This window comes from Capra hircus, chromosome 4 (assembly GCF_001704415.2).
Source record: "Capra hircus breed San Clemente chromosome 4, ASM170441v1, whole genome shotgun sequence".
Classification (NCBI taxonomy): domain Eukaryota; kingdom Metazoa; phylum Chordata; class Mammalia; order Artiodactyla; family Bovidae; genus Capra; species Capra hircus.
In genome coordinates, this window is record NC_030811.1 from 42,464,439 (window position 1) to 42,482,023 (window position 17,585).

General features: G+C 38.7%; 1 protein-coding gene across 2 annotated transcripts in view; it reads left to right on the plus strand.

The window, feature by feature from the left end:
- Positions 1 to 17,585, plus strand: part of HECW1 (HECT, C2 and WW domain containing E3 ubiquitin protein ligase 1) — a 319,356-nt gene that overhangs the window by 127,830 nt on the left and 173,941 nt on the right. For both annotated transcript variants that reach the window (XM_018047001.1, XM_018047002.1), the window contains exon 5: positions 9,009 to 9,084. In XM_018047001.1, the coding sequence (XP_017902490.1) occupies positions 9,009 to 9,084 (76 nt within the window). The remainder of the gene's footprint in view (positions 1 to 9,008; positions 9,085 to 17,585) is intronic.

The window sequence follows — 17,585 nt, forward strand, 5'->3', positions numbered from 1 at the left end:
AGAGACTGGAAGATGGAGCATATAGGTTAAAGAGTACATGTGACGGGGTAATTGAGACACATGTGTGTTTTTAGCAAACAGCCTCATCTTCATGCAAAGGTTTTGTGAAAGAAAAGCTAGGATTTGAACGGTGTTGTAGGGATCTAATGAGAAGGGAGGCTGGTCAACTGAACCATGTGTCTTCATGCTTCTGAAATGGAAGTTCCCCTGCAAGGGTATGAAGACTTGATTGTCACTCTGTTTTTTACTGATTTTCACTTTTGGGCTTTACAACAGTATGTGCATTCATACTTATAACTTCAGAAAGCAGATGTAAGGCAAAACCAATACAATATTGTAAAGTAATTAACCTCCAATTAAAATAAATAAATTTATATTTTAAAAAAAGCAGATGTAAAGAGGACATGAGAATGGGAGTAGGAGAGATACATGTGAATTAATCCCACAGGTCTTAATTCAACTCCAGGAGCCTTCTTGATAAGCCTACACAATCTTCTGCTGGCCACTAACAGATTCGGCTTTTTTTTACCTAAAATTATGTTTATATATATTTTTAATTGCAGCAAAGTGTTTCACTAATGAATACATTGTAATTTATTTAGCATTCCCTTATCCATTAACTTTTCATTTCCCCTCCAATCTTTTGCTCTATATAAACAAAGCCACAATAAATTTCCTTTTATACATGGTTTTTAACACACGACTGAGTAATTTTGTGATAAATTCCTAGACATGAAATTAATGGCCATTTACCAGCTCTCTTGAGGATGTGTGTGTATCAATTAACACTCCCCTCAATAATGAGAGGGAGAAGGTAATGGCAACCCACTCCAGTACTCTTGCCTGGAAAATCCCATGGGCAGAGGAGCCTGGTAGGCTGCAGTCCATGGGGTCGCACAGAGTCGGACACGACTGAAGCGACTTAGCAGCAGCAGCAGCAATAATGAGTGAGACTGCCTGTGTCTCCACACTTTTGGCCACTGTATCAGTTAAGAGCAAATTGGATATCATACCAGTTACTTAGAGTTTCATATGAATAATTGTTAAACAGATAAAAAAATCTGTTAAGAGAATTAAAACAAGATCCCACTCCAGTATTCTTATGTAGAGAACTCCATGAACAGAGGAACCTGGTGGGCTACATACAGTCCATGTGGTTGCAAAGAGCTGGACATGACTGAGTGACTAACACTTTCACTTTCAAGGTATCGGTAAGGTGGTAAGTGCAAAAACAAAAAAAGCTGCCATCTCTAAGGCTGGAGAAGTGAAGAGATTGAAATAAAACTTAGAAGCTTAAAGAAAGGACCTTACAGTACTGAAATGCAGACCTGTTTGGAGGAGGATTTTATTCAACAGTGCTGCAACCTTAGAGGAGGGACCCCACGGACCCAGACTGGACTTCTGAGGTTACTGATGCTACTTCACTGGGACAGGAAAGGTCAGACTGACTTTTCAGTGTTGGAAGAGTATTGGGGAAAATCCACAAACTGGATTTAGCTGCTGCAATGGTGAAGCACTGAAGCCCCAGGTGAAAACAGTTGCTGGGGTAATGTGGACCAGAACAGGAAGCAGAGAGGGCAGAGCTAGTCTCTTTTCCTTCTTTCCATCTTCCTCTTCCCCTCTGGTACCTCCTGTTGGCAGAGCCTGTGCAGGCACCAGGTGGCAAAGCAGAGATGCTGTGAGCATTCTCCACTCTAGCATCACAGGGCTTAGAACGCTGGGACTTGAGTCAAAAGACAGCTCAAAACCTGGCAGATCACCCCTGTAAGTTCTCAAGCTTTTTGCTTATTAGCAATGTGACGGATGAAAACTCAGCTTGTAGGTTTGATTAGCATTTTTTCTTATTGTAGTCAAGGTCAAATACTTCTTAATTTTTAGAGTTGATTCTCCTTTCTATTAATATAAACTATCCTTTGATATGCTTTGTTCATACTTGTTTTCTTTTGGTTGTTGTTTTTGCTTCTTAGACAAGAAAGAAATTAGGCTTTTGAATATGTGAGTTGAAAATACTTATCCAGGTTTGTCATTTATCTTTTGATATATGGTGGCTTTTCCAAGTATGCGTTTTTATTTTTACAGAGTTGAGCTTTTCAGTGTTTTCTTTTGTGACTTCAGGGCTTTTCTTCACCGGCAGGAAAAACTCTTCAAGTTTGAGATCATAAAAATATTCTTCCATCTTTTCCCCCAATGCTTTTAGGATTTTGATTTTAGCATTTAAATATTTGATCAATTTGGAATTTTTTTTCTATTATATAAAATGAGGCATTCCTCCAAATGCATCTCCATCTTCCAGACTTACTATCCAGATGTCCCATTTTCTCCACTGATTTGAAAATTCACCTTTATTGTATTTCCTACTTTTTGGGTCTACTTCTGTACCTTCTATTTTGTTGCTATGACTATTCATGTACCAGCATCATACTGTTTTTATTACACTTGCTTTATAATATGGTTAAGTATCTTATACAGCATTTCTTCCTCATTATTTTCCCTTTTTATTATAGAATCTTGTTTGTTCTTGGTTTTCCTTTCTCACATAGGAAAATTTGAGTTAGCTTGTCCAATTTCAAATGCTATTGGTAGTTTCACTGCGATCACATAATGATATAGATTAACTAAGAACGTACTGAAATTGTTACCATTTTCGAGTTTTTCTATTTAAGAATATGGTATACCTTTTGGTTTGTTTTTCTTCTTTTGCATTTTTCTTCAATATATTCCAAGGTGCTTTCACTGCCTTTTTTTCTCCTTATTTGCGGTTGCGTGCATCTTGACTTGATGTCTTCCCATACCCCAGTTTTACCTCCAGTGCATACAGCAACCATACTTCATATATTATATCCAGAGATATCGATATCTTGTGGTTTTATTAAGGATGGAGTTTGCCTTTTGTTTTTCTTCTTGTTGCTTTTGCGTGATTGGTTCATGAGAGAATAGCAGGAACAGCTTTTTCCTCTTATTTAAACCTCAGATGCTGTTTCATTTACATTTTCAAGCACTCTGGGATTCTACCATGTTGACTGCAAGAAATCCAGCTTTTATCACTAAATATTTCTGGGCCTCTTTGGAATGCTGACCAGTTCACAGGCATACTCTGAATATCATTGCCACCGCATCTAGGCATGTCTTTCAAGTACTTCTCAACCACCTGCACTTAGCATCGCTCTATCCCAAGTCAGGCATCACCCTTTCATCCATCGCAACTGCTTTCAACAGGGGGTAAAGATTTCCCTGGGGGTACATGATGATATTCCCAGGGGTAATAAGAACAGTGATTTCAGGTTCTCAGTTTCCATATGTTTGAGTTGAGTTGAGTTGCTCAGTCATGTCCGACTCTTTGCGACCCATGAATCACAGCATGCCAGGCCTCCCTGTCCATCACCAATTCCCGGAGTTCACTCAAACTCATGTCCACTGAGTCGGTGATGCCATCCAGCCATCTCATCCTCTGTCATCCCCTTCTCCTCCTGCCCCCAATCCCTCCCAGCATCAGAGTATTTTCCAATGAGTCAACTCTTCGCATGAGGTGGCCAAAGTACTAGAGTTTCAGCTTTAGCATCAGTCCTTCCAATGAACACCCAGGACTGATCTCCTTTAGAATGGACTGGTTGAATCTCCTTGCAGTCAAAGGGACTCTCAAGAGTCTTCTCCAACACCACAGTTCAAAAGCATCAATTCTTCGGTGCTCAGCTTTCTTCACATATGTTTGCTTTCCTGAAATTGATCTGCCTGAGAATTGCCAGTGGTCTGTAGGTTCTTTCTTCCAATTCTCCTTCCACTCTTCCTCTTTCATACGTCCTTAAGAAAAGGCATATGTCTTGTCTCATCCATTCTAGATCATACTATGTATATTGGCTTGAGGATGGAAAAGCATCTAGGGAGCAACCAAGTGGGCACTTCAGAATACTACAGTAGTGCTGGTGTTGAGAAAGTGAATGGCTGCAGTGACTGGTCACAAAGGCTTTTTGCAACTTAGGTAGTTCCAGTTCTTGGCTTTCATTAATGCTGAAAGAAGATTTAGAGAGGTTGTGCATGGAGAGGCAATTTTAATTAATTTGAATTGATTTATTACTATGTTTTTGAGTTATATGTGGCTTATAAAGAATTAAAGTAAATAAAAGATATTACTATAATTGCACCTACTGTATAAACAGTTCTCTCAAACACTTATGTAACAAGGAAGAACTTGATAAATTCTCTCACTCTAGTAATGAAAAATGTTCATCTATGTAGATATAAACTAATTTATTTTATTGAAGTATATTTAATTTACAATATTGTGTAAGTTTCAGGTATACAGCAAAGTGATTCTTATTTTTTCAGATTATTTTCCATTGTAGGTTATTATATTGAATGTACTTCTCTGACCTAAATAATAAATCCTTATTGCTTGTATTTTATGTATAATAATTTCTATCTGTTAATCTTTACTCCTAATTCATTCCTTTCCTCCCTCTCTTTACCCTTTTTTAACCATAAATTTTCTGTGTCTGTGAGTCTTTCTATTTTGAATAAATACTGCTTTGTATTGTTTATTTTTCACATATAAGTGATATTATATAATGTTTGTCATTCTCTGCCTGACTTACTTCACTTAGTATGATATTCTTTGTTTTTCTTCTTGGTGCCCTTAGACTCTTCTCTTCATATTTAACTTTTGTCTTTTTGATTATGATGTGACTTTGTGTGGGTTTTTTAGGTTCCTGTCCCTGGATATCTGTTTCCTTCTTTAGGTTTGGGAAGTTTTCAGGCATAATTTCCTCGGGCACATTTTCTGTTCCCTCTCTCTTTCTTCTCCTTCTGGAACCCCTATTATCTGTAGGTTGGCCCCCTTCACATTATCCCATAGATCTTGCTTGTCACTTTCATTTTTTGGTTTGTCTTTCTGTCTGCTCTTCTGATTGGGTGATGTCCATTATTCTGTCTTCCTGTTCATTTTTCTGTATTATTTAGTGAACTACTCACTGCTTTTAGATCAGTTTTTATCTTGGCAGTTGAGCTATCTAATGTTGATTGGTTCCTCTTTATAGTTTCTGGTTCATTGTTACAGTGATCTGACAATAATAATGTTTATTAATTCCATCAGCATTTTAAGGACTTCCCTTGTGGCTCAGACAGTAAAAGCGTCTGCCTACAATGTGGGAGACCCGGATTCGATCCCTGGGTCGGGAAGATCCCCTGGAGAAGGAAATGGCAACCCACTCCAGTACTCTTGCCTGGAAAATCCCATGGACGGAGGAGCCTGGTAGGCTACAGTCCATGGGGTCACAAAGAGTCAGACACGACTGAGCAACTTCACATTTTTTCACTTTCAGTATTTTTATTACTTCCTTTTTGAAGTTGGGGTCTGGTAGCCTGAATAGGTATTTCATTTTTTTTGTTCTTCCAGGGGATTTTTCTTATTCTTTTAATTGGGAATTTTTAATTTCTCTGTCTCTATGAATTTAGGAGAAAGTTATATCTTGTGGTCTTGAAGGGCTCTTTTTATGTGGCAGCATCCTTGTGTAGATTGTGTGAGTCTAGTATTTCTGGTGCAGTGGGTGTGAGTGGTATGGTATCCAGAGCCTGAACTGGATGTTGGGCAGGGCCTCTTGTTGGCGCCATGGTTGTCACAGCCGTGTCAAAAGGCAAGGTCCTCTCCCCAGCTGTTGGAGTAGAAGGCCTACGGGTTGGGTTTCATAAGGTTCCATTTCTCTTGTGTCCTCATTCCCCAAGGAGCTGAACCCTGAATCCATGAGTCTTATGTGGTCACAGGGAACCTATGCACTGGCTCTGCAGGCATCCGCAGTTTTGCCCATAAGTAACCCAAGGTCACATACCTTTTTCTGTTGTGTTCATCACAGACCCTAGTGCTAGTCTGGTGGTGGGGGCCAGAGCACTGTGACTACAGGAATCAAGGTGCTTGTGGTGCTTCCTGGGACCTCGTCTGCCTCTTTGGTAGGGCTCTCCCCAGCCTTGTTCACTCCAGATATGGCTCCAAACTGCCATGTGAGGAGTGTTCCTGTCAGGAAAGGAGCTACTGCATACTCCTCCCCAGGGGCAGCCCCCCAGGAGCACTGAGCCCATTATCAGTCCTCCCATAATGCTGGAGTCGCCGTTTGCCGTGAGCACACTGACCATGGGTCTTCATCTGTTGACCTGTGCCCCACCTGTGCCCCGCCTGGCACCATGCTGAAAATGGTGGGCCCACATCATGCATCAAGCACACTAACAGTAGCAGCCTGGACCACACTCCAGGCTCTCCAGGCTGTCTCTGTGCCCCTAATCTGAGTCCTCTCCAGGGTCCCTCCTCCCAAGTTTAACTGCCTGGCCACTGTGTGTAGTAGCAGCCCTGCTGAGCATGCATTTTCTTCTTGGAGGTACAGAGATAATTTCTGTACAAAATAAACACTGATACCATGCACTGTATCTGAGAGGCGACATCACAACCATGTGCCTGGCAGGTGGAATAACAGATGGGGGTCAGACAGACTGAAAAGCCAAGGGTATGTGCAGACCAGAGAAGATAAGCAATTCCCTGATGTGCTCCCTCTGTCTCAGGTTGCTATAGGGTGAGATTGTTTTGGCTGAGTTTCCACATCATTTTCATAGTCAGTAAATGGTAGTGTCTCTTTGTGAGTGCAACAGATTTCTTAACTTCAGACAAGCCTCTGGAGCTCATCTTGAACAAAAAGTTGGAACACACAACTTTCCCAAACACCTTTGCTTCCTGGAAAATGTTTATCACAGCTACTACTGCCTCCCTCTTTGTATCATCAGTCTGGCACTTAGATGACTTGATAAATAATGTTAGCAAAAAGCCAAGAGTTAGGGAGAATTTTGCGGAGTTTAAAATGTGTTTCTCCCTTCTGAGCTTGGTAGTTTTTGAAAAATAAACATTATCTTTTTGTCTGCATACCTGTTTCAATGCAGTACACATGAAGAACCTTTTTGTAAATACCCTGAATACCCAACAGAAAAGTCTTTAGATATGAGGATCAAAATATGTATGCTGTAAGAAAGAACAAATACTATTCTTTTTTATCATTGCATGTTTAAGCTCATTTAGCCTAGGAAGACATATGCAGTTTAATCCTACACCTTGTAAAAAAATATAAATCAGAATGTATACACTCTAGACTTCTATCTACAAGGCTCCATTAAAAATAGATTTTCTATTGTGCTCTCAAGGAACTTATAGTCTGAGATGAAATAAGTTAGATGTTGACATCTTTAAGCTAGAATTAGGAGCAGTCAGTTGTAAATGTCCCACCTAGGCAAGTATAGCACCAGAAGGGAGTGTGGCCAGTCTACCCACATCGCCCTTGGCCTTTGTCCAGGTGTAGGTTTGAAAATGAAGAAAAGTCTTCAACATGAAAAAATTTCGAATCCTGATTAGACCCATGCATATTGGCTACTTTGAGAGCTAGAAGAGTGGTCCACCCTGAGGTTGCAGTCTCTGCTCTGTTTGCTGACCTCTGCTGCTCTGGGTCAGCCAGGCAAAGAGAAAGACAAACACAAACTGGGAAGGAGCAAGATGTGTGAAGAGGGCTTATACCTCAAACCAAGCAGTGTTCCAACTCACCCCGTTCAGTATGTCACCCACGTTGATTCCATCTGCTGGGCAGCCCAGAATCCCTGAGATGCATCTTGTACGTGGGCCTAACAGCAGACATGCTGGGAAGATTAGCATATGAGCTGCAGCCAAGCATAGAAGTCCACCAGGGGCACCTGCTTAACAAAGAGGTTTTCTAATAATCATTTTGGACTCTCCTTGGGCCGAAACTATGAGCCTTAGTGATGCCCAGTCATTACTCTTAGTCTCAAATAAAGTAAATTGACAGTCACATCCAATCACAGCTCTTTCAGCATCAAGAATACTGACAGGCAGAGAGAGATTAAGCCCACACAACCTAGAAACAAAGAGACTTTGAGTGAGAGGTCACTGAGTTTTCTGTTTTTCCCTTCTTCAGTATAGCTTATCTTCTAAAAAGTGGACCTGGTAGAGATTTGCTTTATATTCAGATTTTTTTTTTTGGTATTATTTTCTCCAAATATGTAACATATGCAAAGGTAACTCTGCCTTTGAATATATACTCAGAATCATTTCAGGGTAAAACTTGCCTAGAAGAGAATAGAAACAAGAACTCTAGCTGCTTTGAGTAATCCATTAACAGATCAATGTTGAGCAATGATGGAAAATAAAACATTTTAGCAACCTGATTTGCAAATACCTACTAGATGAAGATGAGCTTCCCTTGTGGCTCAGCTGGTAAAGAATCTGCCTGCAATGCGGAAGGCCTGGGTGTGATCCCTGGGTTGGGAAGATCCCCTGGAGAAGGGAAAGGCTACCCACTCCAGTATTCTGGCCTGGAGAATTCCATGGACTGTATAGTCCATGGGGTCCCAAAGAGTCAGACACAACTGAATGACTTTCACTAGATGAAGATAACCCATGTAACAGCTGTGTTCTGAAACTTCCCAGGAAGGCAGTTAAATAAAGAGACCTCAGAGTAGCTTCTTAATGTCATGCTCAGCTCCTCTCCAATAAACAAAATTTCCTGGGACTCTCTAGATAGTAGTACGGATCAGAAAAAATGGAGATACGGCAGTTTTAACTATACTTTGCTAATAGAAAGACTTTGTAATTACAACAGTAAACATCTATTGACCTCTCAATTTTACTGCCTCAGGGTCTGTATTAATAAATACCTTTTTGTAAATTTGAATATTAAAAGCATTATCTACGTAGGTAGTTAGAAAGGACCTCTGATATTACACTAATTATGTTTGCTGCTTTCCATTTCTCTGAGAAGTACCCCCTCATCCTCACTAGCATTTCCCATTCTATTATTGTAAAAGACATTAGGTTGCTAAAAGCTTATTCTAATCGATAGTCGCCTAATGAAATCATTATACTTCTGTGTTTGTATCTATAGTTACAGAAAGAACTGTGATTAAGCATGTTTGTATTGGAGTGTATCTATTTCAATGCTTCTTTTGCTTGTCTCCCATTTTCCTTCTTACAGATTTTTAAAAGCATTGGTTCTGATGAGACCGTGCAAGGGCAAGGAAGTCGGAGGCTGATCAGCTTTTCTCTCTCAGGTATGTTTTACTCATCTGAAGGCCTTTGTGTAAAAAATAAGAATTTCAGTCAGCAATCAGGAGACACCTTCAGTTTGACTCTTACCTACAAGTTACTCAACCTCTTGCCTCAATTTCTCCATCTGTAAAACAAAATTTTAAAATATATTTTAAAATTCCCCTTGACATCATAAATATTCTGGAGAGTTCGATAAGGAATAGGTGCATTCTTTAGATGAGAGGAAATGATGAGGAGCTACTGTTCTACTTTTCCTCCATTGCTAAATAGCAGTAATTGAGAACTTATATGGTGGAGGTAGGGAAAATCTGAGACAAGAAGCAACTAGCAGACCTTTATCTAAATAAAATCTCACATGAAGTCCAGTTGGCAAAACAGATAAAAACTGAACTGCTCAAAACAATGCATCTGTGGAAGGAACAGGGAAATCCAAATGAAGCCTGTAATTTTGTTAATCATATCTAGTTAATAGTTAAGAGTCATTTCATTTTTTTTTTTTTTTTTTTTTTTTTTAGTTTTTATCATGTACCATAGTTCTGGAACATGTTAGTAGGGAAATTGGCTAAATCTTTAAATCTAAAATAACTTCAAAATTAAAAATATAAAGAAAAACTGAGTTGCTCTAGCAAAAATGATATAGAAAGTTCAGAGCCCCATTCAGTTTTACTCAAAGTGGTCTTTGCAAAGACACAATGGCATGAAGGTTTAGAACTCTATCAAGCCCAGTTTGAAAACTATTGCTTTAGTTCATTGTCAAAACAACAAATGGTTTGCAGGCCATTAATGTCAGAGATCTGAGATCAAAGAAATGAATGAGTGTTCATGAGTGTCCTTGGAAGATGAACAGTCAATCAGGGCTTTCCATGTCTAAGTGAGCCCCCAGTAAAGCAAACATGTGTCTAAAAATCCACTGATAAGTGATAATAACAAGGTTAATGTACAAAAAGTCAGTCACTTTCCTATCTACCACAATGAACAAATGGAATTTAAATTAAAAGCACAAATCTATTTCTATTTAGCATCTTCCCAAATGAAGTACTTAGGTATAAATCTAATAAAATATGTATAAGCTGTTTATAAGGAAAACTGCAAAACTCTAATGAATTAAATCAAAGAGCTAAATAAATGGAGATATATTCCATGTTCATGGATAGGAAGACTTAATAGTGTAAGGATGTCAGTTCTTCCCAAACTGATCTGTAGAATCAGTGCAGTCCCAACCAAAACTCCATCAAGTCATTTTGTGAAAACTGACAAATTGATTTCTAAAATTTATAAGGAAAGACAAAAGACCCAGAACAAGCAACACAGTGTCAAAGGTAAATATCAAAGTTGGAGGATCGATGCTTCCCAACTTCAAGACTAACAATAAAACTGCAGTAATCAAGACAGTGTGGTACTTGTGAGAAAAAAAAGAAAAAGAAAAATAGATAAGTGGAATAGACTAGAGTACCCAGAAATAGTCCCCTATATAGTCAGCTGATCTTTGAAAGGTGAGCAAAGGCAATACAGTTGAGCAAAATAGTCCCTTCCACAAGTAGTACTGAAACAGCTGGACGTGCACATGCAAAAGAAAAAAAAAAAAAAAGAATCTAAACACAGACCTTTATGCCCTTTAAAAAATTAACTCAAAATGGATCACAGATCCAAATGTAAACCACAAAACTATATAACTCCTAGAAGAAAACATAGGAGAAAGCCTAAATGACCCTGGGTAGAGTAATGCTTTTTTAGATACAACACCAAAGGCATAATGCATGAAAGAAAAAATTGTAAGATGGACTTCATTAAAATTAAAAAGTGCTCTGCAAAAAACAATGTCGAGGACATGAGAAGACAAGCCACAGACTCAGAGAAAATATTTGAAAAAGACACATCTAATAAAAGTACAGTTAATCCAAAATATACAAAGAATTCTTAAAACTCAACAATATGAAAACAACCCAATTGAAAAATGGATCAGAGATCTTCTGATCTTATCAGATATCTCACCAAAGAAGCTATACTGATGGCAGATAATCATATGAAAAGGTGCTCCACATCGAATGTCATTCAGTTCAGTTCAGTCGCTCAGTTGTGTCCAACTCTTAGTGACCCCATGAACTGCAGCATGCCAGGCCTGCCTGTCCATCACCAACTCCCGGAGTCTACCCAAACTCATGTCCATTGAGTCGGTGATGCCATCCAACCATCTCATCTTCTGTCATCCCCTTCTCCTCCAGCCTCAATCTTTCCCAGCATCAGGGTCTTTTCAAATGAGTCAGCTGTTTGCATCAGGTGGCCAAAGTATTGGAGTTTCAGCTTCAGCATCAGTCCTTCCAATGAACACCCAGGACTGATCTCCTTTAGGATGGACTTTTTGGATCTCCTTGCAGTCCAAGGGATACACAGTTCCAAAGCATCAATTCTTCAGTGCTCAGCCTTCCTTATAGTCCAAGTCTCACATCCATACATGACCACTGGAAAAACCATAGACTTGACTAGACAGACCTTTGTTGGCAAAGTAATGTCTCTGCTTTTTAATATGCTGTCTAGGTTGGCCATAACTTTCCTTCCAAAGAGTAAGGGTCTTTTAATTTCATGGCTACAGTCACCATCTGCAGTGATTTTGGAGCCCAAAAAATAAAGTCCAGCCACTGTTTCCCATTCTATTTGCCATGAAGTGATGGGACCAGATGCCATGATCTTAGTTTTTGGATGCTGAGGTTTAAGCCAACTGCTTACTCTCCTCTTTAACTTTCATCGCGAGGCTCTATAGTTCTTCTTCACTTTCTGCCATAAGGGTGATGTCATCTGCATATCTGAGGTTATTGATATTTCTCCTGGCAATCTTGATTCCAGCTTGTGCTTCATTCAGCCCAGCATTTCTCTTTATATTTATTTATTTATTTATTTTAATTGGAGGCTAATTACTTTACAATATTGTATTGATTTTGCCATACATTGACATGAATCTGCCATGGGTGTGCATGTGTTCCCCATCGTGAACACCCCTCCCACCTCCCTCCCCATACCACCCCTCTGGGTCATCCCAGTGCACCAGCCCCGAGCACCCTGTATCATGCATCGAACCTGGACTGGCAATTCATTTCACATGTGATAATTTACATGTTTCAATGCCGTTCTCCCAAATCATCCTTCCCTCGCCCTCTCCCATAGAGTCCAAAAGACTATTCTATACATCTGTGTCTTTTTTGCTGTCTTGCATACAGGGTTATCATTACCATCTTTCTAAATTCCATATATATGCATTAGTATACTGTATTGGTGTTTTTCTTTCTGGCTTACTTCACTCTGTATAATCAGTTCCAGTTTCATCCACCTCATTAGAACTGATTTAAATGTATTCTTTTTAATGGCTGAGTAATATTCCATTGTGTATATGTACCACAGCTTTCTTATCCATTTGTCTGCTGATGGACATCTAGGTTGCTTCCATATCCTGGCTATTATCAACAGTGCTGCAATGAACACTGGGGTACACGTGTCTCTTTCAATTCTGGTTTCCTCGATGTGTATGCCCAGCAGTGGGATTACTGGGTCATATGGCAGTTCTATTTCCAGTTTTTTAAGGAATCTCCACACTGTTCTCTATAGTGGCTGTACTAGTTTGCATTCCCACCAACAGTGTAAGAGGGTTCCCTTTCCTCCACACCTTCTCTAGCATTTATTGCTTGTAGACTTTTGGATAGCAGACATTCTGACTGGCGTGAAATGGTACCTCATTGTAGTTTTGATTTGCATTTCTCTGATAATGAGTGATGTTGAGCATCTTTTCATGTGTTTGTTAGCCATCTGTATGTCTTCTTTGGAGAAATGTCTCTTTAGTTCTTTGGCCCATTTTTTGATTGGGTCTTTTATTTTTCTGGAATTGAGCTGCATAAGTTGCTTTTATATTTTTGAGATTAATTCTTTGTGCATTGCTTCATTTGCTATTATTTTCTCCCATTCTGAAGGCTGTCTTTTCACCCTGCTTATAGTTTCCTTTGTTGTGCAGAAGCTTTTAATTTTAATTAGGTCCCATTTGTTTATTTTTGCTTTTATTTCCAACATTTTGGGATGTGGGTCATAGAGGACCCTGCTGTGGTTTGTGTCAGAGAGTGTTTTGCCTATGTTCTCCTCTAGGAGTTTTATAGTTTCTAATCGTACATTTAGATCTTTCATCCATTTTGAGTTTATTTTTGTGTATGGTGTTAGAAAGTGTTCTAGTTTCGTTCTTTTACAAGTGGTTGACCAGTTTGCCCAGCACCACTTGTTAAAGAGATTGTCTTTTCTCCATTGTATATTCTTGCCTCCTTTGTTGAAGATAAGGTGTCCATAGATGCATGGATTTATCTCTGGGCTTTCTATTTTGTTCCATTGATCTATATTTCTGTCTTTGTGCCAGTACCATACTGTCTTGATGACTGTGGCTTTGTAGTAGAGCTTGAAATCAGGCAGGTTGATTCCTCCAGTTCCATTCTCCTTTCTCAAGATTTCTTTGGCTATTCGAGCTTTTTGGATTTCCATACAAATTGTGAAATTATTTGTTCTAGTTCTCTGAAAAATACCTTTGGTAGCTTGATAGGGATTGCATTGAATCTATAGATTGCTTTGGGCAGTATCCTCGTTTTCACTATATTGATTCTTCTGATCCATGAACATGGTATATTTCTCCATCTATTTGTGTCCTCTTTGATTTCTTGCACCAGTGTTTTATAGTTTTCTATATATGGGTCTTTTGTTTCTTTAGGTAGATATATTCCTAAGTATTTTATTCTTTTTGTTGCAATAGTGAATGGAATTGTTTCTTTAATTCCTCTTTCTGTTTTCTCATTATTATTGTATAGGAATACAAGAGACTTTTGTGTGTTAGTTTTATATCCTGTAACTTTACTATATTCATTGATTAGCTCTAGTAATTTTCTGGTGGAGTCTTTAGGGTTTTCTATGTAGAGGATCATGTCATCTGCAAACGGTGAGAGTTTTACTTCTTCTTTTCCAATCTGAATTCCTTTTATTTCTTTTTCTGCTCTGATTGCTGTGGCCAAAACGATGTTGAATAGTAGTGGTGAGAGTGGGCACCCTTGTCTTGTTCCTGACTTTAAGGGAAATGCTTTCAATTTTTCACCATTGAGGATAATGTTTGCTGTGGGTTTGTCATATATAGCTTTTATTATGTTGAGGCATGGTCCTTCTATTCCTACTTTCTGGAGGGTTTTTATCATAAATGGATGTTGAATTTTGTCAAAGGCTTTCTCTGCATCTATTGAGATAATCATATGGCTTTTATTTTTCAATTTGTTAATGTGGTGTATTACATTGATTGATTTGCAGATATTGAAGAATCCTTGCATCCCTGGGATAAAGCCCACTTGGTCATGATGTATGATCTTTATAATATGTTGTTGGATTCTGTTTGCTAGAGTTTTGTTAAAGATTTTTGCATCTGTGTTCATCAATGATATTGGCCTGTGGGTTTCTCTTTTTTGTGGCATCTTTTTCAGGTTTTGGTATTAGGGTGATGGTGGCCTCATAGAATGAGTTTGGAAGTTTGCCTTCCTCTTCAGTGTTCTGGAAGAGTTTGAGTAAGATAGGTGTTAGCTCTTCTCTAAAGTTTTGGTAGAACTCAGCTGTGAAGCCGTCTGGTCCTGCAGCCCAGCGTTTCTCATGATGTACTCTGCATATAAGTTAAAGCAGGCTCACAATATACAGCCTTGACGTACTCCTTTTCCTATTTGGAACCCGTCTATTGTTCCATGTCTAGTTCTAACCATTGCTTTCTGACCTGCATACAGATATCTCAAGAGGCAGGTCAGGTGGTCTGGTATTCCCATCTCTTTCAGAATTTTCCACAGTTTTTGTGATCCACACAGTCAAAGGCTCTGGCATAGTCAATAAAGTGGAAATAGATGTTTTTCTAAAACTCTTTTGCTTTTTTTATGATCCAGCGGATATCATTAGGGAAAGGCAAATTAAAACAAGATACTACTATGTACCTATTGGAATGACCAAAATCCAGAACACTGAAAACACTAAATGCTGGCAAAGATGTGGAGCAAAAGGAACTCACGTTTATTGCTGGTAGGAAAGCAAATGGTACAGACACTCTGAAATGCATTTTGGTAGTTTCTTTCAAAATTTCTTATTACATGACCCCATGATCACATTGCTTGGAAATTACCCCAAAAACCTGACACAGATGTCTATAGCAGCTTTGTTTATGATTGCCAAAACTTGGAAGCAATCAAGATGTCTTTCAGTAGGTGAATGGATAAATAAATTGTAGTACATTCAGATAGTGGAATATTATTCAGTGCTGAAAAGAAATGAAATGTCAAGCCATGAAAAGACATGAGGAATCTTGAATGTATATTACTCATTGAAAAAGGCCAATCTAGAAAGGCTTCATGCTCTGTGAATCCAACTATTGTCACATTCTGGAAAGGTAAAACTATGAAGATGATAGAAACATCAGTGGTTCTAGGGGATATGGGGAGGAGAGATGAACAGGTGGGGCACAGGATTTTTAGGGCAGTGAAAATACTCTGAGAGAGTAATGATGGGTACATGTGATAATGCATTTGCCAATGCCCATTGAATGTATAGTGCCAAGAGTGAATCCTAGTGTAAATTATGGATTTGGGGAAGAAAGGTAAAGTGTCTCTCATCAAAGTGACACTGTGATGATGATGTGTCAATCTAGGCTCATCACTTGTAACCAATGTACCAATCTGGTGGGAGATGTTGAGAATGGGGGTGGGGGGCTATGCATGTGTGGAGCAGGCAGCATATGGGAAAATCTGTGTATTTCCTTTTGATTTTGCTATTAATCTACAACTACTCTAAAAGAAAGTAAGTCTTTAAAAAAAGCACACATTCATCAATAGAATGTGTCTGTCTCAGTTTTTTTTTTTAAAGAAAAAACTCAATAATTTGTATTACTAGGACAGAAAACTAACAACTCCTGATTTGTTATTCTTATATTCCCATTGAAATGATTGATAACTAACATTTATTTATACAAGCCTTCAGAAACAGTAGAAGCCAGAAAAACTACTGTCTGTAAGAAATTGATAATTTCACCAACCAGAGCTCACTAAAATCCTAACGTCTACAAGGGATGCCATTCAGGATAGACAGCATGGAACTGAAGAAAGAGACAAAATCTCCATTCACTGGTTCCCATTTTTGGCTCTGCCATGCAAACGTGGACTCATAGACTGACCAGAGGAAAAGAAACCACCCCACTACCATCACCAGTTTGGTTCAAAAAGCTACTTTCTAAGGATTAGGATTGGTTCATTTCCTATGGTCCCCAATATATCATTTTTCTCACAGTTAATCTCAAGGCAAAAATTGCCAGCAATGAAATGTGGCTGGAGGTATAAAATGAGCAACTAAAGAAGCACGCCTGGAATGGTAGTGGAGATATAATACTTTGTAATTTTATATGTCTGTGTTTAACTCACTGTCAAGGAAAAGTAAATACTGCTTAAAGTATCATGATAAATGTCATGCCTCAAAGCTTAAAAGGTCATCAAATCTATAACTAAGCAAAACCTACAAATTATCAAAGAAGTTAACTACATGCTAGTCATCTCCAGGTATAAAAGTAGGGATGAGGATTCTAACAGCAGCCCATTGTACAACCAAACTATCTAAAGATGGACAATACCAGGGCTACACACAACCTACTCATGGACCTATCATGGGCCTAAAAAACGTGTGGAGAATGGGGGAAAAAAAGTTGAAGGACATAACACTCAAGAGGAAAAAGGATGTATTTTGTCACAAATATCTACTGAGGAGAAGTAAAGGATATGTCCTCATCTGCTTGTACACTCTATAAAACAAAGGAAAGTGCAAAATCTATCAGGTAAGAAATCTAGGATGAAGAAAAATGATAAGGGAGATCTTTGAAGCTAAAAGAAAGTCAAGTGTATTTGTTTCCTATTGCTGCTGTAACAAATTACCATAAAGTTAGTGGCTTGAAACAACACACGTGCATTCATACAGTTCTGGAGATCAGAAATCCAGAATTAATCTTAAGGGCTGATAATCAAGGTACCAACAGGCAGGGCTACTTCCCTTCTGAGATCTTCTAGGAAGAATATGCTCATCTCTTTGAGATTCTAAAGTCTGTTATGCATGTTTTTGGCTCACGGCTGTATCACTCCAGTCTCTGCTTCTGCTGTCACATCACTTTTCTCCTCATTTTGCTCCTCCTTCCTCCACTTTATAAGGACTCTTATCATCACACTGAATCTCTCCATCTCAGTCAAGATTCTTCAGCATGTCTGTAGAGTCCCTTCTACCGTGTAAGGTGACATATTCACAGGTTCCAGGAATTAGATCATGGTCATCTGTGTGAGACCATTTTTCTGTCTATTATAGTCAAGGAGAGATTTAAAATAAATTCTGAAAGGTACAGTCATTGAATTCAAAGTGAGCTTTGAGAGATTTCAGAAAGCAGTGAAGCGCATAATCACCACTACATTATTAGAATCGATGATGTGGTAGA